We start from the raw sequence: 27,606 nt of genomic DNA, 5'->3' as shown, positions 1-27,606 counted from the left end.
CAGTGAAGATGACTATCTACTCATGGTGTTAGTAACACGAATAGTAATATGCATCCTTGTTGTTCCTTGTGTTGCTGTACTACATCAATGTAATATCAGGACACCATGAAAGTGAAGTGCAAAAACTCTGAATATGTTGTACAGTCGGCAGAAAATGCAAGCAGTACAAAGTCGCAGAAAAAAAAAAAAAGCGTTTTACTAGCACATAGAGTTCATCACAGTATTGCACCTTATTTCGATGTATCACAATAATGAGTATGTCATGAATGCACCAGTATCTCCTGGTGTACACAGTATGGTGTGCCTTCCTAAGCGCTTTAAGTTAATGGCTGTTGTCCCTGTCGTTTCGAGGCACCGGTAACTTACATTCCCTGCCCTTGACCTTCGACAGCTGTACATTCTACACTGGCATATGCCAGCCTTTTTTTTTCTTTTCATTGCTTGTGGCCCTTTGTCCTTGCCTGAATGCACTAACTATTCAGACTAGGGGATCGCAAAGGTGTTCAGCAGTCTCCCCTCAGTAGTCTTCTGAAATGCACATTTGTGTTCACATGCATCACTTCAACACTAGTGGGTTGGAGACTCTGAAGATTGACGACAGCATCCCAGACAGGCTTGCAAAGAGGTCATCCGATATCCCCTGCAAAACAACAAGAGGTGTTAGCAATTTTTAATCTGCACTTAGCTGTAATTAAGATATGTTTGTTCATTTTAAAGGGGTATGAAGGTCTTAAATTGTCTTTTTATTTGTTAACATATCTTCCTGAAACTTAGCATGCACGCATATCATTGGATGCTGATTTTTGGATATGCATTAAGATTTCAAATATCTCACCTGGAAGGAAATATATACGAAAATAACGTCCTAATTACATCATTTTTTACGGGCCTTTACAGTAATTTACCAATTAAAAAAAAGCTTTTTTAAGGATAAGCAGACATTTGCAAAGGCCCACAGAACATTCTAAAGCTAATAAAATGTCTATGAAATCGTTCTGTTGTTCATAAATAAACAACAAAGTTGGAACAAAAAAACAGTGTGGTAGTAATTAATCCACACTTGGCCTAACTGCTAATCTATCATGTTTCAAGTTTTAGCAAAGTTTTAGGATGTGTATTGGACCTTTGAAAATGTTAACATATTCTTAAAAAAGCTTTTTTTTTTAAACAAAGAAATTATCATAAAGGCCTGTAAAAAATGGCCTAATTGGGATGTTATTTTGCCATAAATTTCCTTCCGGATGAGATATTTGAAATGTAGATGCATATTTGAAATCAGCATTCTATGATACACCTGCGTGCCAAGTTTCAACAAGTTATGTCAACAAATAAAAAACAACTTTTTAAGGCCCTCATCCCCCCTTGACATAATGGAGGAGCTCTAGAAGTTCATGGTAGAGGAAGGCAGAGCCGTACATTTGCATTAACGGGACACTGAGGAAAAATGGAAGTTGGCCTGTATCAATAGGGTCAATACAGTACCACGTTCTAACCAAAAAGAGAGAACTCTAGCATAAAGTGGAGCTTATATAAGCTAGAAAAGGCCAAAAAACTAAATACAGGTGTCATCATCAAAAGCCAATTTTGCAAGTAAAATGCAAGTGTCAACAGCGATTTTTGGGAGCGGATCCCAGCACCAATTCTACACCGCTGTTCACTTCAAAACGGTGGCAGCCTGTTGTTTTCAGTAAAGATGCCACGAGTTTGAAGCAACTGGCGAGAAGATTTTTAAATCCAATTTCCTCGCCAATAAATGTGTCTTTTGTTGCCAGACAAAAAAGCAACATAGCCAAAAGAGCTCCAGACTCAATTAGTACTGAGAACAATTACTGGACTGAGATGACAGCAATTTCCTTTCAATATATGCATGCTAATACTTCACTTGAGTTCATTACACGACATTAGTCTGTAGTTCGAGCAAGATACATTAAAACAAGTCGCTTGGAAAATGCTGAGCATATAGTCAGCACAATAGCACATTAAAGGTGCACTGAAGAGGAATCTGAACTCGTCTTTTTGCTGCGGGAACTCAATCTACACGTTCCGAGCATGCTTAGAAACTGCGACTTATTGCCCTGTGTGGCCAATTTCCCTAATTAAATCGAATTAACGTCCAGCTCCCGCCTTTATTTTTTTAATTCTCCCCGTACGGTGGGCGGAGTCGACCAACGCGTGAAGTGCCTTTCAGCCAGCTCCGTGGAGTCTTTGCTTTCGCTTTATTTTGTTTTTTAGGTTTCCGTGAATAAATATTTTCATTCGCAGATAATATAGCCGCAAAATAAGCCCGCAGAAATAAAAAATACGCACGGACTATTTGCTACTACGGATTACTACATATTACTCCGCCGATGGCAGAGCAGCAAGCCGCCACGGAGTTGGTTGAAAGGCACTCCACATGTTGGTCGACTCCGCTCACCGTACGAGGGAGAATTAAAAAAAAAAAGGCGGGAGCCGGACGTTAATTCGATTTAATTAGGGAACTCGGCCACACGGGGCAATAAGTCACTGCTTCTAAGCATGCTCGGAACGTGTAGATCGAGTTCCCACGGCAAAAATACGGGTTCTGATTCCTCTTCACTGCACCTTTAAGTAAATAAAGGATGATCCCAGTGTGACATTACACTTCAGCCAAAACAGCCAGCATAGGAGGTGATCATGGAGTGGGGGTCACTGACATTACCTGAGGCACAAGAAACTGGACGGTCCGCGTCTCTTCGCCAACCAACGATGCCATCTCGATCATGAAGCCCTTTATGCATTTGAACACCAGTTCGGCACGCTTCAGACACCACGGGATCGTCATCTCCTGGGAAAGGAGAAAAAATTTGTCAGTGCAGCATGCTCTATAGTACAAGGCATTATTCAAGTACCACTGGCAATGAACGCAATGCAAATGTACACGTCTTCAAAGAAAAGTGGCCTGAACCTGCTCATAGTGTAAGCATCATGGCATGTACCCCCCCCCCCCATACACAGATATACCGGGTGTCCCAGCTAAATATGACCATATTGTTACGTTGCCCGAAAGGCTAGTCACAAGCAAGGGCGACCGGAGCGCAGAGCGAACAACACAGGAGGCACCAAACAATAGCGCGCGCACACCAGTCAGGCACTTCCTTCTCATCGTCTTCTGTGAATATCCGTTGCATGGCCCCCCGTCCGGAAAAACACCGTCACGGTGTACTGGATGACGTCGAGCGGCAGGGCGAGAGGTAGGGTTTCAGGCGAGAGACGTGGACGATATCACGTTGAAGGTGGCGGGAGGAAGCGGGCTGGAAGGCTGGAGCGATCTCGTAAGTGACAGCAGTTACCTGGCGCAGGACACGGTACGGGCCAAGATAACGGGACAGAAGTTTTTCGGAGAGGCCGACGCGGCGAGATGGGGACCAAAGCAAGACGAGGGAGCCAGGAGAGAAAGAGACTGTGCGGTGACGGCGGTTGTAGAACTCCTGCTGGGAGGCCTGCGAGGCGAGAAGTCGGGAGCGTGCAAGTTGACGGGCGTAGTCAGCACGGGCAATGGCGTCTTGGGCGTATTCAGAGGACGGAGCAGCAGGAGTAGGCAGCAGCGTGTCCAAAGGCAATTGGGGCTCGCGGCCGTATAAAAGGTAAAAAGGGGAGTAACCGGCTGTATCATGGCGGGAGGCGTTGTATGCGAAGGTAACATACGGGAGAGCGAGGTCCCAGTCGCGGTGGTCGGGGGAAACGTACATAGCGAGCATATCGGTCAGAGTGCGGTTGAGACGCTCAGTAAGTCCGTTTGTCTGCGGGTGATAGGCGGTGGTGAGCTTGTGCTTAGTAGAGCAGGATTGAAGAATGTCGTAGACAACCTTGGACAGAAAGCAGCGGCCGCGGTCGGTAAGAAGCTGGCGGGGAGCACCATGGTGCAATATGAGGTCGTATAGCAAAAAGTCCGCAACATCTGTAGCTGTACTGGTTGGCAGTGCCCGCGTGATCGCATAACGGGTGGCGTAGTCCGTGGCAACTGCAACCCATCTGTTGCCGGAGGTGGACTCTGGAAACGGACCCAGAAGATCCAAGCCGACGCGATGAAAAGGTTCTGGGGGCACATCAATAGGTTGAAGTGTGCCAGCTGGGAGAGTAGCAGGGCGTTTCCGGCGCTGACACTCATCGCAGGCTGCAACATAGCGGCGTACGGAGCGGAACAGGCCGGGCCAAAAGAAGCGACGTCGCGCATGGTCGTATGTACGCGATACACCCAAGTGGCCAGCAGTGGGGAGATCATGGAGTTCATGAAGGATAGCAGGACGAAGGTGCTTGGGGACAACGAGTAGAAGGTTGGGGCCATCCGGATTGAGGCTGCGGCGATACAAGATTCCGTCAGAGAGCACAAAGCGCCGCATCGAGGGATCAGACGGGGTGGAATTGAGGCGGTCGATAATTGATCTCAAATCGTCATCGCGGCGCTGTTCTTCGCCCATGTTGGCAAGGACAGAGAGAAAACAGGTCGGCTTCGGTGGCAGTGCCAAACAAGTCACACTGGCCAATGGGGTAACGTGAGAGGCAGTCGGCATCTTGGTGTAACTTGCCAGACTTGTAAGTCACGGTGTAATCATACTCTTGCAGACGCAATGCCCATCTCCCAAGCCGCCCTGTAGGGTCCTTCAGAGAGGAGAGCCAGCATAGCGCATGGTGGTCGGTTTTAAACGTAAAAGGGCGGCCGTATAAATAAGGACGGAATTTGCCAACTGCCCAGACAAGGGCTAAGCACTCACGTTCTGTTATGGAGTAATTGCGCTCGGGCGCAGAAAGAAGGCGGCTGGCGTAGGCGATGACACGGTCCTGACCGGATTGTCGCTGAGAGAGCACAGCGCCGATGCCGTAGCCACTGGCGTCAGTACGGACTTCGGTGGGGGCCGCAACATCAAAGTGCGCCAAAACTGGTGTGGTGGTCAGCTTGGCGATCAAAGTGGAGAAGGCTCGTTCTTGGTCAGGTCCCCAGACGAAGGTGGCGTCTTTCTTCAATAGGTCGGTAAGGGGACGGGCGAGGTCGGCGAAGCCCTGGATGAATCGACGGAAGTACGAGCAGAGCCCCAAGAAGCTTCGGACGTCGTGGCAAGATCGGGGAAGGGGAAAGTCTTTCACGGCCCGGATCTTATCGGGATCAGGGTGAACCCCCTGGAAATCAACGATATGGCCCAAAATAGTGATCTGACGTCTCGCGAAACGGCACTTCGAGGAGTTAAGCTGTAGGCCGGCACGACGAAAGAGGGAAAGAATCTGGGAAAGGTCTTCTAGGTGGGATGAAAATGTAGGCGAAAATACAACGACGTCGTCCAGATAACACAGACAAGTGGTCCACTTAAATCCCTGCAAAAGGGCGTCCATCATGTGCTCAAATGTGGCTGGCGCGTTGCATAGGCCAAAAGGCATTACTTTGAACTGATATAGCCCATCAGGGGTCACAAAAGCGGTTTTCTCACGGTCCTTCTCATCGACGGCAATTTGCCAGTAGCCGGAACGAAGATCTATGGAGGAGAAGAATTTGGCTCCGTGTAGGCAGTCAAGGGCGTCGTCAATACGCGGCAGGGGGTAGACGTCTTTTTTAGTGATCTTATTGAGATGTCGATAATCTATGCAAAACCGCCATGAGCCGTCCTTTTTCTTCACTAGTACCACTGGAGAGGCCCAGGGACTGTGGGATGGTTCGATTATGTTCTTGGAAAGCATTTTTGAGACCTCGTTGTTTATGACCTTGCGCTCGGCGTGGGAGACACGGTAGGGCCTGCGGCGAATGGGAGGGGCATCGCCGGTGTCAATGCGGTGCGTCACAGCGAGAGTTTGGCCCAGTGAGGTGTTGTAGACGTCAAAAATGTCGGAGAACGACTGGAGAAGGTCACGAAGCTGAGAAGTTTGGGCGGGGCGGAGATCGGTGGGCATCATGGTTGTGAATGCGTCCGAGGACAGCGGAGTGGACCGCGGTGGGTCTGGTGGGTCGCGATTAGGAGAGGCATCTAATGGAGCCACATGGCACTGGGCGAGTGGGGACAACGTAGCGACGCACATGCCGGCTGGAAGCAGCTGTGAGGAGAAGCCGAAGTTCAAGAAAGGTAGAGACAGGTTGTTGGCTGTGACGGTGGCGATGGTATGGGGCAGGACAACACTGCGGGTCAGTGCGAGGTCAAGGACTGGCGCAACGATGTAGTCACCATCGGGAACAGGGCGAGAAGGTGTGAGGGAAACGAAAGATAAGGCTTGAGGGGGCAGGTGGGCATAGTCGGGGCAGGTCAACCGGAGCGACGAGTCGATGGGGTCAGGATTGAGTTGGGGAAGCTCAAGGTGAAGGACACCCTGCGAGCAGTCAATGAGGGCAGAATGATCCGACAAAAAGTCTAAACCGAGAATGAGGTCATGGGCGCATGTGGTAAGGACGGTGAACTGAACCGGCGTACTGTGGTCACCGATTGTCACGTGAGCGGTGCACAGTCCCTCGACAGCAGGCATAGCACCATCCGCGACGTGCACACAGGACGTTGCAGGCGTAAGGACTTTGCGTAGGCGACGGCGGAGGGCAGCACTCATCACAGAAATATGGGCACCGGTGTCAATAAGGGCTTGCACAGGAACACCGTCAACTGTAACGTCTAGCAGATTGGGTCGAGTCGTCAGTAGAGGGTTTGAGGTCCGGGTCGTTGATGCAGCGTCACCTCCGGGAGCTGCATCACTTAGTTTTCCCGATGAGAGGGGCGGTAGGACGCAGCAGTCGAAACACGAGGCGACTGCGGTGAGCGTGAGCGGCGGGCCAGCGGCGAAGGCGAATGGGAGGACTGTCGTGGAGGTTGATCGGCGGCCTCAGACGTCTCGGATGGGCGGCGGGGTGAAAAGCGGCGTGTGTAGTTTGGACGGCAGTAGGAGGTGTCTCGCGGGGGTGACGACCAGGGGCTGCGGCAGTGGCGGGCAATGTGGCCGACCCGAGAGCATTGAAAACAGATTGGGCGGTCGTCTGGCATGCGCCACTCATTCGGATCGCGGTAACGCCGTGGTGAATAATAGGTGGGACGGAAAGGGACTGGAGGTGGTGGCTGTGGGGACGAGTTTCCGATTGCGCACAAAGCCGGAGGGAGGTTGAGATGGGCGAGTTCTTGCCGCACGACAGCCTGAATAAGCGACACGGAAGGCAGTGTGTCATTAGGTGTGGTCGATGATGTTACCACAGGGGCTAGGGCTTCAAGTTCACGGCGAACAATTCTTGTCACAGTGTCAGTGACAGGAGGAGACTCTGAAGGCACCTGAGTTTGAAGTCGTTGGTCCTGGCAAGAAGATGTAGCGGCTGTGTTTGGAAGTCGGGAAAACTGCTGAGAAATGCGACGGCTTTTGACTTGTTCGAAGCGACGGCACTCCTTGATAATGCTGTCAACAGTTGTGCAGTCTTTGCAAACGAGCAGATGAAAGGCATCGTCAGCAATGCCTTTCAGCACGTGGCCCACCTTGTCGGACTCGCTCATGGTGGCATCGACTTTGTGGCAAAGTGCCAATACGTCCTGTATATAGGCCACGTAACTTTCCGTCGACGACTGCGCACGAGAACCAAGCTGTTTTTTCGCAGTGATCCGCCTATCGTCAGGTCTTCCGAAGAGTGCTCGCAATTTCTCTTTGAATATATCCCAACTGGTAAGTTCTTCTTCGTTGGTTTCAAACCACACCCTCGCCGTTCCATTCAGATAGAAAATTACGTTAGCAAGCATTAACATTTGATCCCACCGGTTATATGCGCTTACTCTTTCGTAGAGGCTTAACCAGTCGTCGACATCGGTGCCGTCGTTTCCCGAAAATGTACTGGGGTCACGGGACGAAGCCATGACCACGAAAGGAGCAGCAGAAGTGGTCGGCGACTCGCTGGGTGGGGCCATGATGGTAGTAGCACCGGTTTGACGACCGCTTCGGAGCTCCGTGGTACTGGGAACGATACCCCGCACCTCCACCAAAGATGTTACGTTGCCCGAAAGGCTAGTCACAAGCAAGGGCGACCGGAGCGCAGAGCGAACAACACAGGAGGCACCGAACAATAGCGCGCGCACACCAGTCAGGCACTTCCTTCTCATCGTCTTCTGTGAATATCCGTTGCAATATTTTAAAAAAGGGTGCCCTAAGCAAGTGAAACCAACTTGCTGCTGTTGAGAGCTATATGGACTAGTTTTCAGAATTTTTTTGTCCTGCAAAGTTTGTTTTAAGACTAACTGGCAAACTTTTTTTGCAATTATTGCCTTTGGGAAAAAGTGTCAATTATTAAGCTTGTACAATGCCTAAAAAAAAATCTCACAGACGATCTGCAAATCTGATGCAAGTATCAGGCCTAAGCAGTGGCAATTTCGCCTGAATGCTTTTATGACAAAACCTTTTCGAAATGATGCTTCTCACTGACGCCGGCACTTTCGCAAGCAAGCAAGGTTATCTGAGCGCAAGCGACAGAGGGACCTCTTTTTTTTTTTTTATGATGAACAGCACGTAATCAACGGAGACAAAAGGGAAGACACAGGACAGACACTCCTGCCAATAGATTACGCGCTGTTCATTACAAAATCTCAGTGTGGCCACACCTCACAATTGCTATCGGTGCTGCTAGTGATAATATCGCTGATATGTTTATTGCGTTATGAGTTTAGCCCTTGCTATCTCGCTCCTAGCTTTGTGCCTTAATCTCTTAATCGCTTAGGTGAAGTGCACAAGGTTTCACTTCACCTTGACAGCAGATATCCTTTATGTAGCTTTTTTACAGTGGTGCTACTTGAGTGCACTGGAAGATCTCTAGGTGAAAGTGAATCCACTTATCTTATCACAGGCGGTGTTGCGTTCTGGAGATTAGTGGATTTTTTCTTTTACGCTAGGGGAACTTGAGTAGCGCAGCTGTAAAAGCGCACATTTTGAACTTTGCACGATTTCTTTTAAGGCTAGGCAAAAAAAAAAAGAAGCCATGCAAAGGACGCCTTGTAGCAAACATTTCAGCTGAACTACAACTTAAAAACTGACATTTTTTTCCCTGCAGACAATATTTAAATGTTAGCTAGTTCAACTAATCTTGAAGAATGAAAAATTACCGCAAACTAGGCCACACGGCTCTAATATACAAATATACTTCGTTACATTCAGCTGGGACACCGATATATAAAAAGATTCCCAGAACACCATCATGCTTCTTTCATTGCTGCTTGTCTATGGCAAGGGTGAACAAAACTCAACGCTGAAGCTGCTTTGAAGACCAGCTAGGTACCCATCGTTTAAAAAATGCTACGCCACATTCAGCTTTGTTCTCAAAGTGCTTTAGGGCACATTTTGCATTCAAAATCGCACTCGTACAAATTAGGGTGATTTAATATTTCATTAGTTCATCTTCTCAGGTCGACCAACAGTGAACTAGAGAGGGCACCATTCCTAAGTGTGAGACCGCAGAAAAATGGTCACCACAATGTTTTTCATAGCAGCATTAAAACATTGGTAACACATTTATAAATTTTCTGCCATATCCTGTCAACTTCCTTAACTAACATCTTTGCATCGCATGCATTTTGGATTCTGTTATGCTGCTGCATTTCCCACTGCTTTCATTAACGATAACACCATGCCACAAGCATCAAAAGTTCCCATTTTTTTTGTAACTGAGTCACATGATTTTGCTTATTATAAGCAGCAGTGATCCAAAGCAGTCATTATGAGCAACCCTCTCCCATATCCTTACTGCCCGCAGCCAAAAGATTTATGGTAGCATCATGGCTGACATTTCATTATCTTGAGCGTCGCATGCAATTTGGGAACTGCCAAACCTACGAGGGAGATTAGGTAAGCAGATTCTGTGCTCGTTTGGCTCAAAAGCCATGCATATTTACTTTGTGGCCAGAACAGTTTGCACTGCTGACTGCAGCAATCGCTCCTTTATGACTGTTGGCTCTGTCACAGTTTCCTCTTAGCAAAAACAAGTATGTACACCTACACTACGTACAAATATAGAAGTGCCTTTCAGATAGTTTTAACCCTTTGAGGGTCGAATTATTTTGAAGAAAACTTTCCCAGGTGGTCAAATTACTTTATTGCGGATCTTGAATCTACAAAATGTATATAATCGAGAATAAATAGTAAAAAAAAAATTAGGAACAGTACTTTGGTGACAGCATCACTCACAACTGGAAAATGTTCAATAGAATGGAATAGCAACGGTGATAAGCAAGCTAAGAGCAGCACCAATAAAGATAGAAATCAACTTTCGCCGCCTCTGCAGAACAGTGCCCACAAAGAGAGAACACGTCTCGCGCGACTCCGTTGCGATCCCGCAGCGGAATCGAAACCGCGTAGGCGCGTTGCCACAGAGGGCGAGAATACCTCGCGAGCAACGGTGATAAGCAAGCTAAGAGCAGCGCCAATAAAGATAGAAATAAACTTCGGCAGCCCCTGCAAGATAGTGCTGACAAAAAGAAAACTCAAATTTCGCACGACTCCGTTGCGATCACGCGGCGAAACCAAAACTACAAAAGGGGTGTTGCCGCAGTCTGTGCCGCCACGCTAAAGCTAGACATAAGTTCTGCTTATCTCCGTAAGAAGGCAGCACAAAATTCAAGCACTTCTTGTAAGTCCTAAGAGGTGGCAGCACCACTCAGTGAGCACGCATTGTTCTTTTGGCGCAAAATTTCAAATGGAAGATCGAAACCGTACCCGTACGGCAAAGACCTTGCGGGACAGAAAACCGCCGCCGTACATACATACGGCAAAAACCTTCAAAGGGTTAAAAAGCAATCAATAGATGTGGTCGATCCCAGAAAGGCACAAAACTCTTTACGTCATAATGTATAAACTGCAATCGGTACACCCTAGTGAGAATGGAACGATGCTTCAAGAAATACCTGGTACACACCTCGGACAGTTCGTGAACAAGCAGCAAAGGCAGTGTCACATTGCAAACGTCACGTTCGTGCGCAACTCGAAGCACGTTGCGCAGTCCAAGGATGATGGGATGCCGTGAGCTGATGTCTGGTAGCCGCAACGAATCGTCGCTTACAACGTGGAACACAATATGGGCCTCGGACAGATTCGAATGGCGTGTGACGTAGAAGTCGCCAGTTTGCAACGTTGGGCTTGGGTTAGAACCCTGCAAAACAACAGTGCATGCTGTTTGAACATCGCTGCTCTTCTCTGTCTACGCTCGGCCCTGTCAACATCTTGACTAACAGTAAAAGCTCAAACAAAAATCATACTTCTTGGAAGGAATTGAACATGCCTAAATACATCGACAGGTTTGTCGAAAACCCTGAGGAGCTAATGTGCAAAGTGGTCGTTATAACAATGTCAATTTGTTTTCACACTGAAGCAGCGAATTACCATATTTATTTTTTTTATTGTAATGCTAAATAAGACATCGCAAGGTACGAGACAGCATTTGCTCCAAATGGTACATAGGCCGCTGTGCTTTAATTTAAAAACAGGCTTTGGTGCAGCCTTTTTACATTGTCAGCATCTGCGCAACGATACTGTAAATAAAAGGAGCCAGCCATCGTATTTTTCTTTTTTCAGAAAATGTATCTAAACGCACGAAAAAAGTGCAGTTCGCATGGCACAGTGACTTTTAAAACAAGCTGATGTATAAAAAGGCTTTTAGTGTTAATTTAACTCTAGCTCAAAATTAGGAAGCACCACACCACTCCCCACTCTTAATAATAAATCACGTCTCTCGCTTTCCTTAATCAACTGTCCAGAAATAAATTGGAAGTATTTTGAAACTAAATAAGCAGCCCTTGATGAATTGGTCAAATGTTTAGGGGAATCCCCCAAGGTGGAGTAGATTTTGTAATGAGGGAGAAATTCAGTGAACAAGTAAGTCATCTTCACAGCAAATGCTAAAACGTCGTGGCTCACCGAGCTGTCGTGCCCAGAAAAGCTGGAGCGACGACTGGAGTGGCTCGAGCTGCCGTCCGATCCGGACAGACTGGCTGCGGCTCGGATCTCGCTTGCTTCACGGGCTTTGCCTCGGATGGCCTCCAGCTGTTCATCCAGGTCCGGGAAATGCAGTTCCGTCGATTCATGGCAGATGGCTGCAAACTCTGTGAAAGAACGAAGGGCACTGCTTGCAACGGACTCCACACGAAATTTCCGTCCCTCTGTGCAGAGACACAACAGGCATGAAATGCCGAGAGAAGAGTTACAAAGTGTGCCGGACTCATCAAGTATGCTCTATTGTCGTAAAAAATTACACAGTGCAACACGGAACAACATTCACGAAGTAGGCACACGGGAAGAAGCACAACTGAAACATCATCTGGCTTATATACAGGGTGTTTCACATAACTTGAACCAAGGATTTAAAAAAAGTGGTTCATGCAGCCCGCTGAAACCAACGATACATTGTTCGCCATCATGTGGCGCTCCTCAGAATATCTTTTTATTGCACTTAATTGGTTAATTAACTAAGATGAATTATGGCAAACAATGTATCGTTGGTTTCAGCGTGTTGCGGTTTACTGCTTTTTTTAAATCCTTGGTTCAAGTTACGTGAAACACCCTGTATATTAGAATATGGATGATACGAATCTCACAGGGCTACAAAAATATTTGTATCATCCAAAAGAAACAAAAAATTGGAGAGAACACCTAAGCTCCGCCTTAAGGGATCGAAGCAGTAGTGTTAACGGGTTAATGCCCATATATGCGGAATTGGTCATTCTCTACTTTACGCTCATAGATTCCTGGGAGTCCTCATACTCATAGTGGTGCAGTGGTTAAGCGATGCGCCACTGCCCTGCGATGGTAGGTGCTGCGAGCGGTGGAGTTTGTGGTGCCCAAGTTGGCCTTCCCGAGCAGCCTCTCACGACCAATCATTAATTAAACCGCCACCTGCCACGGTGGGCAGTTTGCTCACAATGCGGTGGGCAGGTTGCGATGATGCTGCTAGGTCACATGACCTAGGTGGCCCACCTAAGTTGCTTCTCCGAGGATTTTACACGATGCTAACGACAACACTGGATTTTCTGCAGAACAGGAACCTTAGTGCTGTCGCACTGAAATCCATACGTGGAATAGCGGGATGCATTCACACAGATCTGTTTACAGCTGGCAGTACTTCAGCCACGCACCACTGCCGACCATCTGCTTGCAGTGTGTGCCTCCCAACATCGGTGACATACTTGTCACGCACCAGCGCTCACTCGTGACGTCGGCAATGTAAGAGCCGCGCTCATTGCTCAAGGGTGACGTTGTGGCTCGCTCATTCGTATCATACGTAGTGGTGTGGGAGAGTGTTCACTCCAACTAAAAATCTGCGCATTGTACACAATGCATTTCGGCCAGGGAATTTTACAAGTTCGTATCATCCAGCAATTCATATCAACCACGATCGTATCATCAAGATCCTATGGTAGTATGAAAGCTTACATGCACAGGTGTCTGTTATGAAAAAGGGCACTGCTTTATGGAAAGCTGAAGAAATTGGTACAATAGCACTTCATCTAGTACTGCTGTTCAGCCATGTTTGGTGTGTGGTGATGTCAGCCCATTAAACTGGTGCCCGTGCATTTGCTGACTCAGTACATGATGTGTCCTCTAATCTGTACAGTTGATGTTTCATTTACTTCTTCAGTAGTTGCTAAAAGTGAGCATGGTGCTGGCTGAATCTATGCGCAATCTGGGAGAAGGGGAGATGTGCCGCAGCTCCTCTACTTCTCACAGTCTGCACACATGTGCCACAGTGGTCTAAATACTGTGAATCAGTGCTGCTCTCATTAGGTGCTTACATGTTTTATATTACAAAGTACCCCCGTGTACCCTCTTCATCAACATCATCAGCCTGACTACGCCCACTGCAGGACAAAGGCCCCTCCCATATCTCTCCAGTTAACCCTGCCCTTGGCCAGCCGCGGCCACCGTATCCCCGCAAACTTCTTAATCTCATCCGCCCGACTAACTTTCTGCCACCCCCTGCTACGCTTGCCTTCTCTTGGAATCTTGCCTTCGCATTGCATGCCCTGCCCAAGCCCATTTCTTCCTCTTGATTTCGACTAGGATGTCATTAACCCGCATTTGTTCACTCACCCACTCCGCCCGCTTCCGATCTCTTAATGTTACACCTATCATTTTTCTTTCCATAGCTCGCTATGCTGTCCTTAACTTAAGCTGAACCCTCTTAGGCTAGCCATGATATCAAAAACACCTGGCTCAGGGACCTTGCCATACAACATGCAAATGAGAATACGAGGAGACGAACAGTTTATTGAACAAACTAATATCTATCAATTGATGCAGTAACGCTAGCTCATCTTATGTTGCAGTAATTAAAAACTAGTATGCACGGTATTAGTCATGCTTCGATGACCAGTGAATATCAAAGAGCATAGTTCGCCACAAATACTGTGTCACCTGAGGGCTTTGTTATTTGTTCTATGTTGTGAGCTTATGATGTTAAAGCAGTGCAGTGCTTAATGCTAAGCTTTGAGAAACTGCAGCAAAGAAAAGCAAGGTGAGTGTGGAGAGAGCACCGTACCCCTCTTGATGCCAACATAGGAGTTGATTCGGTTGTCGACAAGGAGGACAATGCCCGAGAGGCTGTTGGAGTAGAGTGACATGGCCATCTGCAGCCTCTGGGGAGCTGGAACCCTGCCAGAGTGGTTCGGAGCAGCAGGTGAGCAAGCATCTGGAGAGCTGCACTTAAAGGCGCAGTGGAGAGGAATCTGAACTCATCTTTTTGCCACGGGAACCCAATCTACATGTTCCGAGCATTCTTAGAAACGTCGAATTATTGCCCTGTGTGGCCGATTTCCCTAATTGAATCGAATTAATGTCCGGCTCCCGCCTTTTTTTTAAATTCTCCCCCGTACGGTCGACCACCGCGTGGAGTGCCTTTCACCCAGTCCCGTGGCGGCTTGCCGCTCTGCCATCGGCAGAGTAATACGTAGCAATCCGTAGAATCAAATAGTTTGCGCGTATTTTTATTTCTGCGGGCTTATTTTGCGGCTATATTATCTCCGAATGAAACTATTATTTCACGGAAACCTAAAAAACAAAGAGAAAGCAAAGCCTCCACGGAGCTGGCTGAAAGGCACTCCACGCATTGGTCGACTCCACCCACCATACGGGGGGGAGAATTAAAAAAAAAAAGGCGGGAGCCGGACATTAATTCGATTTAATTAGAGAAATCGGCCCCACAGGGCAATAAATCGAAGTTTCTAAGAATGCTCGGAACGTGTAGATCAAGTTCCCGCGGCAAAAAGACGAGTTCAGATTCCTCTTCAGTGCACCTTTAAGTGAACACTAAGTGTACACTTAAGCATTAAGGGCAAAGTGCAAAAGCAGATGTTCTTATTTACTCTGTTTGTGAGGCAACTTCTGTTATGGTTGATCTCACAAGCTTACGTGAAAAAGCCGGTCAGAAAAACAAGAGCAGTTAATATTTTACAACCGTTTTACAGTATCAACTATTACAGCTGGTTATACTGGGTATACAAAAGTTCTTTGACACCTGCGAACTTTGCGAACTGCATAACCAAAGCGCAAGCTCACCCCATTCCATATGTGGTGTGACGGCATAGGTCGAGGATGTTGGCTGACAGCAGTCGCAGGTTGTGCATCACTTTCAGCTGGGAGCCTGCGGGGTGCATGCGCGAAGGTCATTCAAATGCACATACTGCGTGTAAGTAGGGCAGCCTTTCTGGGAGTGGCTCAGATCAAAACGCAAGACTTTCCATTTCGCCCACACACAAAGCAATACAATCAACGGCTACGTCTGGTCATCCAAGCTTGTGCTAGACCAACATTGAGCTTCTTAAAGATTCTCTTGATGACTAATTAGTTAATAATGAAGACTGATAATAATAAAGGCCTCCTATAATAAGCTATATAACAGCATAATAGATGTTATGTTCACAGTAGCTCACCTAAATGGATAGTGAAACTCTCCGAAGGCCGAGGGGGAGGTGGTGTCCAGTTCTGCACATCATGCCCAGCCAGCGTCTTAGATGCTGCTCGCATGCGTTCCCTGCATGAGATGACATGTCAGTCTATTTGCAGCATAGCAAAAGGCAACTATATGTAATCAAGGTATGGAATGTTATGAACCTTTGGCATCGTCTAGATACCACAAGCCTTTAGCTTGATGTTTGATGTTAGCATTGATGTTCGCATATTCAGGGACTGCAAGTCCCTGAATATGTTAAACACTACAAAACATTACCCTATGGCAGCACGCCTGTAGTGCAGTATGGACTGTTCGTCACACTTTGTCTTGTATAAAAGGGTGACGATACAGTATCAGCTACAGAACATGGAGATACGGTCTGAGGGTGCACTCTTAATTCAGCAACCAATTAAAATTTTTAAACCACTAAACTGCAGCATTAGCTGTTCGTTTCACTGCCGGGTGACATTCGCAACAGTAGATAATGGAAGGTCCAGTCTACCAAACTAGCGCATTAAACATCAAGCTAAAGGCTTGTGGTATCTAGACGGTGCCAAAGGTTCATAACATTCCGTACCTTGATTACATATAGTTGCCATTTCATCTCATTTGAAAACTCCAAAAACTAATCAGTGGTAACAGCTGCCAAACTACACTTTCACCAAATAAACAGCGATCATAGTATTACAAACAAATGGACCCACATGCTATTTCTTAACCAGTTGGTAGGTGTCTATGAATAGTGCTTTTCGCTGGCGTGATGAAATGTATGCTAAGCTAACAGCAATGTTTCATCCTATTCTTTTGCATATGTTCTTTCATGTGTTTTTTCATATTTTCTATTCAGGGCAGTGCATCGGAAAAAACTTTTTTGGCCTCACCCAAACCCCCGAGCGCCCTTGGAAACAATGTAGTCTTCGTAGACAGTGGTGATCCACTCGCGGAACTCCTTCTTCTGTGTCTGCTTCAATGAGTCTATGCGGCTGTCCCAGTGGTCAGAAACTCTCTGGAGAAAAAAACAAATAATATTAAAGATGCACGCAGTCAACAGGTCAGGTCCTTCTTTAGATCCGCGGACAATTAATCAACTTGCCTGAGTTTCTTCAAAGTGCCTGGCCGCAATGTCATTTATGTCACGGTCAGTTAGACCAAGTCCCACTTGTTGCACACAGCGTTCCATTTCCATGGTTTGCCTAGTGCCGAGAGAGATAAGACGTGTTTTAGTACTTTGGGATTACAAGCCCCAAATCTGTCTAAGAAGCTTCAATACAAGGGCAAGGGACATTGCAGAACCGAGCTATAAGATACAAAAAAGGTGACTACCTCTTCTGCAAGTGGTTCAGTGTTTGATCCCGTTCCCGCACCATGTCGCCAATGGCCAGAGCATAGCTGTGCTCCAGATTCAGCATTGTGTCCAGAGCCGGCGAATGTATCAGTGTATGGTACATGGTGGGGAATTTGCTGTCTGGTACCTCTTCCTCCGGGCTTGCGTAGCAGAGATGTTCCTACGCAAAATACGAACAAAAGATATTGTTACCAGAGGTTACAAAAATGGTCACTAATTCAGCCGGCTTGGTATATTCCGGTCAACATGGCCTACAATGGTAAAAGTTAGCACTTTTCACAACTTCATTTCGAAAATCTTTCAAAAGATGCACAGTGCTATTAAGTACTATCTTATACGGGGTGTGTCGTTCTATATGATGCGGGAAAGAACGGCTCAAAGGCGAATCTCGGACACTAGTGTAACCTGTAATACAACGTCAAGTGTCTCCGAATCGCGGAAGAACATCTCTGGTTTTGATCCGACTGTCAATCCTTCCCTGATTTTCATCAGAACATTATGCACAATCGCACCCCCACAATTGCATGTGCTTATGGTCAGCCGCAAGGGATTCAATCTAAGTAAATTTAACGCTGTTCACAAGCGAATTAAAGGATAAGGCCCATCGGATTGGTAGAGCTGCTCACCTCTTCGAAGTCCCGTGTCCAGCGTGCAGCTAAGGCCGCGACGTCTCCGTCCAGCCGAAACTTTTCGATCGCTGATGTTGCAGCCTCGTCGTAGAAATTCTCAGTCTCCCGGGACACAAACTCGCACAGGCTTTCCGTCAAATCTGCAGAAAAAGACAACGCGATGCAACCTAAGATACCGCGCCCGCGCGCCTTCTTTTTTAGATGGGATCCACTCACCATCCTCGACATAGCACGGAAGTTCCTCTTCCTGCATGATTCGAAAGACGATCTCCTTCAGGGGAAGCTCGTTGGGGATGCGGATCGCGCGCTGGACCTTGAACTCCCGTTTGGTGTACGACGCGGACCAGACGAAGTCTCTCTCGGTTGCTGCCGGAGCGGCGCTCATCGTGAACTATGGCTTCTGTGGGTTTTTGAAGAAGGGTTATTTGGCTCACGGAAGAGAGATTGTTTAAGCCTGTGGCAGTTCTCAAACAGCTTCTACATTTTTCTAGGTCCAGAAAGTAGTTTCCAACATATTTCCAACTCTCCTCGCTGCCGCTGTTGTCGGCGCTTCCGAAACCACGCCTTCTTGGCTTTTGGATTGGATTGCATTGTCTTGTTTGTCATCGCTTAGAGCGGTTTCTTTGCTTGTTTCGGTCAGTTTTAGCGGCAGAGTAGAAAACGGATGGTCAGTGCACCTGCTTTTATCGTAACCCCCGACACTTCCGTATATTGTGCTTGAAAAGGCCGAAACATGTTGCGAGTCTGTACGTCGGCTTGCATGCAGTCAAGGGTCACCTAATGCTGCGCTACACAGTTCATGCGCAGATGGTATTTGGCTGTTGTACATGGTACATGTAAGTAATATGCTCTTGCATTTTTGCAAAATGCGTTTAACACATAAAGAATGTGAAACGATAAGTGCCATTTCTATAAAAAATATTTATTTGCATGTATCTCGCGGAAAGGTTGTCACGGTCCACATGGTTATGAAAAATGCACATAGTCAATGCCTTCGACAAGATTTAATGATGACAAGTTTGCCTCAAAAGAGCCATTGGTCAGATCCTGAAAGGAGAAGAAACAGTCAGCAACTTCAGGAAAAAGGAAAAAAACAACTGGATGCATACCAGTTTCATACAGATGACAAGCGGAGGAGTAGCTTCCCTAAAGTGAATAATGGGGACTCTTGGCCTAGGCACTTCCTGCAGCGATGGGGAAAAAAAGGACAACATCAGCACACTACAAAATGTCTTTCAGAACACCAGAACCAGAACAAAACAACGAACGTACCTCAGATTCTTCATGAATGTAAACGCCTCTAGAGATTTTCTTCTCATCAACATCACAGAACGCAGCCACCTAGAGGAGAGAAAGTCACTTAAACATTTCAAATATAACTTTAACTTGCATATACCCCAGTACCTTTCTTCGGTTCTCAATGTCGAGACTCCTATAAAACCTGCGGCCCTGTTTTCCAGCATTCCAAATGGTAAAACTTGGCCACTTGGCAAGGATGAGTTGCTTCAGTCTTGTAAGTCGAAGGTCCCAAATGGTAGATCTGCAACATAATGTAAACTGCTTTACATGTGACAGCTCAAATAGAGTCTGCATATTCCATTTAAAGCGCACAAACTTCACCCTCTACGAATGTTTGGATCGCATGCCGTACTCTGCAATGGTGAACGTAGATTGCTGCAAGTGGTAGCGATACATCAACAGGTCTTTTTCGACCCTGACCACATTTCCTCCAAAGTCAAGGTGTTTGTAAAAGAAGATAAGATCCTCCGGTGTTCCCTGCAGGAAAAAGAGAGTGAACATCTTCATAGCATTCGGCATCCAAACACTCAAGCCTCACTCTTCATACCTTGCCAGTTTCATCAAAACCACCAACAGTATCGAAGACAACTCTGTTACAGAACCATGTAGGCATGATGACAGTGGGACCATGTGATGTATAAACCTGAAAGTTTGATCGAAGTCAAGCAGTCAACATTTAACACTGAATCCACATTCAGTCTTGGAAAACAATACCTGGATTGTAAGCTTCTTGGGGTCTAAGGTATTGGCCCATAATGTGTAACGTTCTGTTGAACCTTCTGGCAAACGGTGAAACTGGGAGCCAACAATCTAGAGAAAAAAAAGTGCTCTAAATGTAGTGAATAATGTATTTAACTCGGCTAATTGGTGAGGAATCTTTAAATACATTCTTTTGCAGCGCTAGCATTCATGTCTTGCATTCATCGAGTCTGTCTTCCTTCCCATTCCTTGCCATTCATGAGCACTTGAAGAAGTAGTACCTTTCGAGGCTCTAAACGTGACATGACTGTGCAGAATTACCTCATGTCTTGAAAGGTAGTAGTCACTGAACTACTACATGAACAAATGCAAAAGAGTCTGTGCATTGTTTGATGTCAGTGCACATTTAAGAAGCCGAGGTGATCAGAATTAGTCTGGAGCCCTCCACTGCAGCGCATCTTTCTTTCTTCCTTCTTTCACTCATTTCTTCATTCCTTCCTACAGAGTGAAGCAGATGCTGCACCTTTCCTGTCCTCAAAACCAATTTATTCATTGAAATTTCCCTAGAGCTGTAGAACTACAGCACTCTTATTATGCTAAACTTCTTCTATCAAGCTGAAGTCCCCATCTAAATATACACTTGAAGTATGCCTGCAGTGAAAATTCCTGCAGTGAACACTTGACCTGTGTTATTTTAGTGTATGTGATGTCCCACTCCTGCGACGGCCTCAAATGTGAGGCTAGCAGTATGTTCAAATAAATAAATAAATAAATAAAACGCAAACAACTGCACAGATACATATTGCTTCATTGCATAAACCAACTGGAAAAGCTTGCTACTATCTGCGCTGCGACTAGATTCAAGGCTGCAGCAGGAAAGAAAAATAAAATGTGCAGTGTTATAAAAGCTTTGTTTCTCCTGCTTTCCGCAACTTAGCATGGCATCTAGGGCAAGGGTACTTTTTTTCGTTTGTTTGATCAACTCAAATGTGTTCTGCTATACACATGTCTGCATGTCTCTGAGCATGTGTTCCGGCATTCAAATGCCGAAGCACATGCTCAGAAACATGCAAATATGTATATATTGTGTCACATTTTGACAAAACGAAGGAATGTATAACTATGGTAACAAAAGAAAACCAACACGCAGTTTTCTGCAATACCCACAGCTCATGGGTTTAATGCCAGCAATAAGCCACACAGCAGATTAGCAAAGCATCCTCTGACTGTGTTTTCCTGAAAAGGAACTGTTTAAATCGCCTTGCGTTTAGCAACTTCCAGTCTGGGCACACTCTCTGACGCATACAGCGTTGTTCAGTCTGAAGTATCCAATAATCGAATGAATAAATCAAAGTTTGTGCACCAAGCATACTATATAATAATGTTCGAAATTACACGTAGTGCTTCCCTGTAATCAGTCAAGGGCATGCATATACTTACCGTGTTAGGTGGTTGCCTTGTAGCTTCGTCGAACTGCTCCTGAACGCGCGCAGGGTGCATGATGTCGTCCTGCAAAGTACCAAGAAAGACTTAGGCCTGCATATTGTCAAAAAGAAACAAAAACAAAAAGAAAGGAAAAGCGCGCAAGCGGTCCCCACTTACGATATCCTGGAAACACAGGTAGCTTCCTTTGCTCCGGCGTACGGCGGCATTTTTCGCGAAACCGACTGCAGAATGAAAAGTAACGTTAACAAGATACTTTTCGCGGTGGTACAAAAGCAGAACATGAACATATTCACCTCCTCTGGGGCCGGACGCGGGATCGCCCGCAGAAATGCGAACAGAAAAGCCGCGCGATTCTAGTTTCGGTTTCCACTCTTCCAGAAGTCCAGCAGTGCCATCCTGCGAAAATGGGTCTTCTTCACTACGCGCTGCAGATTCACGTTCGCAGTGCTTCGAGAATAGCGATACTTACTGTGCTGGAGTCGTTGAAAATGGAGATTTCTAAGGTACCGGCAAATACCTGGTCAGCCACAGATGTCAGGCAGTCGTTTATCCACTGCTCACCGTTGTGGACAGGTATTATTATAGACTGTGCGAAAAACGATCGCGCATTAACACTCACGCACAAGGCTTGGATTTCGATCTTGCCTTACCACATCGACGGCAGGGCTCAAACGTTCTTCTGGCATGACCACTGAACTTTAAAAACTTTGCAAACAAGCAACACGAGTTCCAAATGCCAAACTTTAGCACTGGATTGACTTGGATCTGACCATGCTTGAGTCGGCTTTTTGCGGGCTCGACTTGTTCATATCAGTCACATGACTGATGAACACGTGCGTTTGTTGATTTCGCCGGATTGCGTGGGAAACTGAACTTTGACGCCCACCCTCGTCTCCCCGTCTTCACTGATGAGGAAAAGGCAGTAGTAAGATCATACTAAAAGCATGCTAGACGAAACTTTAAAGCAGCTTTCGAAGCGGTTCTTGGCCTCTGTTCCCATAGCCGAGTTGAAGAACTTGCTGGTAAGTCTTTCACCGCTACGAGAATCAAATCTAGAGCAAAAATTTAGAAATAAGCTTGGCAGCGTTTGTGGGCGGCGGCACTTGCGAGTGAATGGCACTTGCTGGCATGATAAAAAGTTCTTATGTTAGCTTTTACGTGCAGGACACGCTGCCGGGCGAGTGTTTTGTCGAGGAATTCCAGGAGCAACTGGTCGCCTGTACCGTACAACACCCAGTCGCTAGAACATTCCCGCCGAGAGCATCTTATGTCAAACATTTCCTTAAGTGCGTCATCGATAAGGTACGGTGCAGTTCTACGCAGCTACGAAAAAGCTGGTTGCTCGCGACTGTAACCGGTTTCTGTGTTGCCTTTTTTCTAGCTTGACGCACATAACGTTGATGTTGCTGACAGCATTTATGTTCACTTCGCTGAGCAGCTGGGCTACAGGAACAGTGGTGATGATCTCCCCGGTTTCGTAACATACACAATTGTAAGTTTTACTTTGCTTGTTATATTGACCTGGTTTTTTCTTTCACGCGAAACCACGTTTTGAATTTTATCACTCTTTAGGATGACCGCACGGCAGTTACGTTAAAAGAACATACCGCTGTGGTACTGGGTGGAACAACTGGGCTCCGAACATGGCAAGTGAGTATTCTTTCATCGTATTACACTCGCCATAGTCTAGGCATCACATAAAAGGTTTCCTATTAGCTAAAATGACGTTATTGCGCAAAAATAATGTGCTACGGCATTGTTGGGACTTACCTCTATTCGCGGGATTTTTCATTTACACTTTATACAACGGAAGACTAAACAGTGGCTTTGAAGCCGACCATTCATAGCCAGTAAACGTTTAACACAAATGAATAACGTGCAGACCACAGCATCGATCAGTGCTCCCATGCTTATTCACTGGTTTGGTTTAGTTTGGTTTATGGGATTTAATGTCCCAAAGCGACTAAGGCTATGAGAGACGCCGTAGTGGAGGGCTCCGGAAATTTCGACCACCTAGGGTTCTTTAACGTGCACTGACATCGCACAGTACACGGGCCTCTAGAATTTCTCCTCCAAAGACTCCGTTCTCAAGTGTTTCTGTCCACTATTTTTTTTTAATTTCGTGTTAAATATACTGTTGTTAACCGTTGGCTTGCAGGCATCGAAGTTCCTGTCAGAATGGTGTCTCGAAAACAGGCATCTCCTAAGTGGAAAGTGAGCTGAAAAACTTCTTTTCAATCCGCTTTATCAGTGGGGGGAGGGCTTGCTAACTGTACTCGCTAATTTCTGTGCAGGCACATTTTAGAACTGGGCTGTGGTGTTGGATTAACCGGCATAGTCGTCTGCAAGACTTGCAGTCCTCTGTCCTACACGTTCACTGATGGCCACTGCGCTGTACTTCAGTCCGTGGAAGAGAACCTTGGGCGGAATGATGTCACAGGGTCCAACATAACGGTTCACATGCTTTCTTGGGGTGACCACACAGACTACAAGGAGAACTGTACCACTGACATCATTCTTGGAGCTGGTATGCTAAAGTTCTTCACTCTTGTTTGTCAGGCATGCTTTTTTAGTGCTGTTTGTTTCCTACACTTCCCTATACTGTACATAGCGTGCAACGCTGCCTAAGCTTGCTTGCCTCTTCGTGCTGGCTATGTCCGTGCCCGGAAAGTAGTTTGGTATGTGTCCAAAGTACTGACAAGCGTCTTTCATCACGGCAAAGCTCAAGTCCTGCACTTCAGTTTGCATTTTACCATGTTTTCTTGAAAACCCTGACCTATGCTTCAAGTACAAGTGCTATGTGGCAGGGTGATATGTTTTCATGGGTACACTACTTGCCTAGCTTTCACAGCATTGCATGCTAAGTGTGAAACAGAGTATAGCTGTAACTGCCATTGGTTCACAGGTTATATCTTTAGTTCAGAGCCTTCAGAACAATATGTAGCTGAAATTTCCTCCATTCTACTTGAAATGTTTACCACTTCACGTGAAGGTGTATCCAGATGTCAGATATTAGAGGCGCCAAACCAGAGTTAATATTCCAGATCATCTCATATTGTGCCTCTCTTCGGTTGCTCAGTGGAAGAACACATCTTAAAGGGGCTGCGAAACACTGCTTGGGGGGATACCGGCTATACTTCAGGTGGGTTCTTTATGTCACACTGATGCTGACTTAAAAAGAATTACAGGAATCGATGCACAGGAACGGGAGTTATTCAGTGGATAAATTTCAAGATACAAGCAAACAAAACGCTGCCCTCAACTCGATTTTGGCGGGGCTTCCCACTCCTATTTCGCTCTCCCAATGACGGCACCTGGCGCAACCAATCAAAACAGCCAGCCAGAGCACGTCGCGGAAGTTTGTACTCCATGGTTGCCTGCTCCCTGTAACTCGTTTTTGCTGAGACTGGCAGCGTCGTTTCCATGCCAGAGCGCCCCTGGTGGTGTATTTTTATTTTACTTGCTTCGCAGGGCTTTTATCTAAGACAAGCAAGTTGTTTTTGTTGATCTAATATAAAACGCAGACAGGTGCAAAATGTGTCTATTTATTCACACAATTTGCAGTATATTTACTGTGTGTCCGATCATCAAGCTCGCGCCAGGTGATGTCATATCCGCTGCTAAAAACCCGCCACTGTGTGGCGACACCATAAGAGCCATGAAGTTGTTTTTGAGAGGACATTAAAATATTAAAAAATGGAATATGCGCGGTATTACCGACGCTAATAGCACCATTATAACTCACTGTATGCAATCAACAGGCAAAATAGTTAACTAAGATTGTGTTTCTGGGCCCCTTTAAATGTGATCTAAAACCTGTTGAATAGAATGTCTCTGTTACCTAACGGTTTGTCAGGTTAACTGTGATGATATACGTGTGAACTGTCAGACTGCGGTTTTCTTAGAATAATCTGCATTGGTACAATTTAAACACCAATATTTAAAAGCACTATTTATATCGCTGTGGCACTGTTAGCTAGTTTAAGATCTAATGATGTAAGCTTAACATGATCATAAAATATGGGGAAAGGTTTTGAAGAAGGTTTTTCAGCTTCGTTTACATTGCATAGGTCGGCAGCAGTGTATTTGCTTGCTTTAAATCAGTTGAATTAGCTTGGAACCTCATGTCCACAGCCCACAGTATTGTTTTGGCATGTTAGAAACCCAATAAAGGTCATCCATTATTCTGCACAAATCCCCTTATGTTACCCTGTATAGTAAAAGATAGAACTTAATTTTTCTCCTGCAACTCGCCTACCTTTCAGACCTGGTGTTCGACCCTGCAGTCATTCCACTTCTTGTCGGCACTCTTCGTGCTCTGCTGGCTGAAGGTGGAACAGCGTACATCGCGTCAACAGTCCGTAATCCCGAAACTCGTGCGCTATTCCTCAGCAGCTTAGGTGAGCTACGTTTTCACATGGTGCAGTTGTTGGATTTGGCAGCTGTCTTAGCTAAAGTTGGAATAGCTTTCTACTGATATTCTCTGGCAACGGAGGCCAAGTTGCGAAATTAATCATAAAATGCCATGTCATTGCCCGACATAGTGCTTCTTGGCTGCCGCCTGTAATCATCATCATCATCAGCCTGACTACACCCACTGCAGGGCAAAGGCCTCTCCCATGTCTCTCCAGCTAACCCTGTCCTTTTTCAGTTGCCGCCACTGTATCCCCGCAAACTTCTTAATCTCATCCGCCCACCTAACTTTCTGCCGTCCCCTGCTACGTTTGCTTTCTCTTGGAATCCACTCCGTTACCCTTAAGGACCAGCGGTTATCTTGCCTTCGCATTACATGCCCTGCCCAAGCCCATTTCTTCCTCTTGATTTCAACTAAGATGTCATTAACCCGCGTTTGTTCCCTCACCCACTCCGCCCGCTTTCGATTTCTTAACGTTACACCTATCATTTTCCTTTCCATAGCTCGCTGCGTTGTTCTCAACTTAAGCTGAACCCTCTTTGTTAGCCTCCACCTGTAATTGCCTGTAATCAGGCAATGCTGGATGGTAGACAGCCGTTCACTAACGTGATCACAGCAGTGTTCTTGAAGGAACTTCTTTACCTATGAATGCTCTTTTTAAGGAGCTTTTGATAGAAAAAACACTCCTGTATTTCTCTTTGCTGTTTCAGCAGACAAGGCATCTCTACACCATGAGCCTTGTGCACCACCACAGGATAAGATTTTCTTCTATGATCGCTCATCCCCAATTGAAATAGAAAAGATTGTAGCACAGAGAAGGTGAATAAAAGAATGGAAGCTTATCAGCTGGCGATAACAGAAAGTCAAGGGTGCTCTGCTGATGAGCCGAAGGTTGTAGATTCAGTGCCAAGGCATGCAGGCTTATCTGTTTCATGAGAGCTGAACCACAAGTATGCTTGCGCACCAAGGTTTCATTACACTAAAGGTGAGTTTAAGTATCACTCACTTGCTTCGATAAGTCCAGGATCTCAGGGCTGTTTTCAGTGCATTGTGCACGAGTTTTAAATTTTTTTTTTGTTCAGAAAACAATGTTTGGATAGGTTATCTGTATTTTCAATACTTTTAAAGCAGTCCTTGACATGGTTATCAACACTGTGGCATTGCTTCAGATTGAGAAGCAGAACCAGAACTGTGCTGCAACTTGTTTCTCATGACAAAAACACTTTGAAGAAATGTATTGCTGAAAACAATCCCACTATGCTGAGTGCAATGAGCAAAAAAAAAAGGAGTCTTGGGATGTCAACTAGTGACGCGAGATATTACACATAACCGCTGTAAACAGTAATCAGAGTGAACAGTGGTCGAGGGAGGAGCCTCAATAGTTAGGCAACGTTTCAACAAGGGGTCTTGTTTTCGTCGCATGGGCCTCATGAGCATGTTCGTCGTCATGAGCATGTTTGAATAACATGCTGGAGCTCGGATGGAAGGTCAGATATGAGGGAGCCTTGCAGCCTACTCTACAACATTTAGCAGAAAGTTAAATTCTCTTTAATGTCCATTTAAAGAACCTCAGGTGGTCAACACTCAACGTTAGTCCTTGACCTCTATACTCCTTATGGCCCATGACAGACATGAATACTGCCTGTCGTGTGATTAATGCTGCTGTTTCTATAGGAGAAATTAATAAAAGCTTTCTATTTGACAGCACTGCTAAGTGACCACTATGTTTGTGCAGAGATGATGTAATGCAATGACAGGCACATAGTTTGAAGACTTCCATGCCATACTATAGGGCCATACTTTTCAAAAGCATCACATTACTCAGTAGTTGTGGTATAAAGTGAGACTCATGCAGACGCTTAGAAAGTTTGCCCATAAAAACAAATGCTTC

At 46.0% G+C, this 27,606-nt stretch overlaps 3 protein-coding genes across 6 annotated transcripts; 1 reads left to right on the top strand and 2 right to left on the bottom strand.

The window, feature by feature from the left end:
* Positions 1-174: 174 nt before the first annotated feature.
* Positions 175-18,416, bottom strand: LOC149348023 (FERRY endosomal RAB5 effector complex subunit 3). The gene is made up of 12 exons (XM_089585717.1): positions 18,074-18,416; positions 17,855-17,997; positions 17,207-17,388; positions 16,977-17,076; positions 16,765-16,889; positions 15,864-15,964; positions 15,490-15,574; positions 14,474-14,586; positions 11,857-12,041; positions 10,859-11,092; positions 2,681-2,806; positions 175-640 (listed from the first exon to the last, which is right to left on the bottom strand). Exons 1-12 carry the CDS (start codon positions 18,240-18,242, stop codon positions 557-559), a joined length of 1,647 nt encoding a protein of 548 aa, XP_089441843.1. The 5' UTR covers positions 18,243-18,416; the 3' UTR covers positions 175-556.
* A 342-nt stretch (positions 18,417-18,758) lies between these two features.
* Positions 18,759-22,032, bottom strand: LOC149348022 (queuosine-tRNA galactosyltransferase-like). 2 transcript variants are annotated; one of them, XM_089585716.1, is made up of 12 exons: positions 21,952-22,032; positions 21,771-21,887; positions 21,595-21,697; positions 21,458-21,522; positions 21,296-21,364; positions 19,871-19,966; positions 19,704-19,799; positions 19,509-19,633; positions 19,254-19,397; positions 19,130-19,198; positions 18,967-19,041; positions 18,759-18,904 (listed from the first exon to the last, which is right to left on the bottom strand). In XM_089585716.1, the coding sequence occupies exons 1-11, from the start codon at positions 21,985-21,987 to the stop codon at positions 18,972-18,974; spliced, it is 990 nt and encodes a 329-aa protein (XP_089441842.1). In that variant the 5' UTR covers positions 21,988-22,032; the 3' UTR covers positions 18,759-18,904; positions 18,967-18,971. The 2 variants fall into 2 exon arrangements, with proteins under 2 accessions (XP_089441842.1, XP_089441841.1); XM_089585715.1 differs by having other exon boundaries at positions 19,262-19,397.
* An 88-nt stretch (positions 22,033-22,120) lies between these two features.
* On the top strand, positions 22,121-26,557 carry LOC149348021 (protein-lysine N-methyltransferase EEF2KMT). 3 transcript variants are annotated; one of them, XM_089587866.1, is made up of 8 exons: positions 22,121-22,323; positions 22,466-22,603; positions 22,683-22,793; positions 22,874-22,951; positions 23,460-23,515; positions 23,596-23,828; positions 25,567-25,701; positions 26,429-26,557. In XM_089587866.1, exons 1-8 carry the CDS (start codon positions 22,246-22,248, stop codon positions 26,536-26,538), a joined length of 939 nt encoding a protein of 312 aa, XP_089443992.1. In that variant the 5' UTR covers positions 22,121-22,245; the 3' UTR covers positions 26,539-26,557. The 3 variants fall into 3 exon arrangements, with proteins under 3 accessions (XP_089443992.1, XP_089443991.1, XP_089443993.1); XM_089587865.1 differs by having other exon boundaries at positions 26,426-26,557; XM_089587867.1 differs by lacking the exon at positions 25,567-25,701.
* Positions 26,558-27,606: the final 1,049 nt, after the last annotated feature.

Source organism: Amblyomma mixtum, chromosome 4 (assembly GCF_055824585.1).
Source record: "Amblyomma mixtum isolate Tamu chromosome 4, ASM5582458v1, whole genome shotgun sequence".
NCBI classification, from domain to species: domain Eukaryota; kingdom Metazoa; phylum Arthropoda; class Arachnida; order Ixodida; family Ixodidae; genus Amblyomma; species Amblyomma mixtum.
The sequence above is the reverse complement of the archived record's forward strand: the minus strand, read 5'-3'. Positions and strand labels throughout refer to the sequence as shown.

Bases quoted from the DNA above. Each gene is read 5' to 3' on its own strand.
- LOC149348021 (XM_089587865.1), top strand. From the start codon at position 22,246: ATGCTAGACGAAACTTTAAAGCAGCTTTCGAAGCGGTTCTTGGCCTCT. The intron at 22,794-22,873 runs GTAAGTTTTACT...ATCACTCTTTAG, and splicing joins GTTTCGTAACATACACAATT to GATGACCGCACGGCAGTTAC. The intron at 23,829-25,566 runs GTATGCTAAAGT...CCTACCTTTCAG, and splicing joins TGACATCATTCTTGGAGCTG to ACCTGGTGTTCGACCCTGCA.
- LOC149348023 (XM_089585717.1), bottom strand. From the start codon at position 18,242: ATGAGCGCCGCTCCGGCAGCAACCGAGAGAGACTTCGTCTGGTCCGCG. The intron at 17,998-18,073 runs GTGAGTGGATCC...CTTTTTCTGCAG, and splicing joins TCCGTGCTATGTCGAGGATG to ATTTGACGGAAAGCCTGTGC. The intron at 17,077-17,206 runs GTAGTCACCTTT...TCTCGGCACTAG, and splicing joins CTGAACCACTTGCAGAAGAG to GCAAACCATGGAAATGGAAC.
- LOC149348022 (XM_089585715.1), bottom strand. From the start codon at position 21,987: ATGCCAGAAGAACGTTTGAGCCCTGCCGTCGATGTG. The intron at 21,698-21,770 runs GTAAGTATCGCT...CCATTTTCGCAG, and splicing joins TTTTCAACGACTCCAGCACA to GATGGCACTGCTGGACTTCT. The intron at 18,905-18,966 runs GTATGCATCCAG...TTCTCCTTTCAG, and splicing joins TTGTCATCTGTATGAAACTG to GATCTGACCAATGGCTCTTT.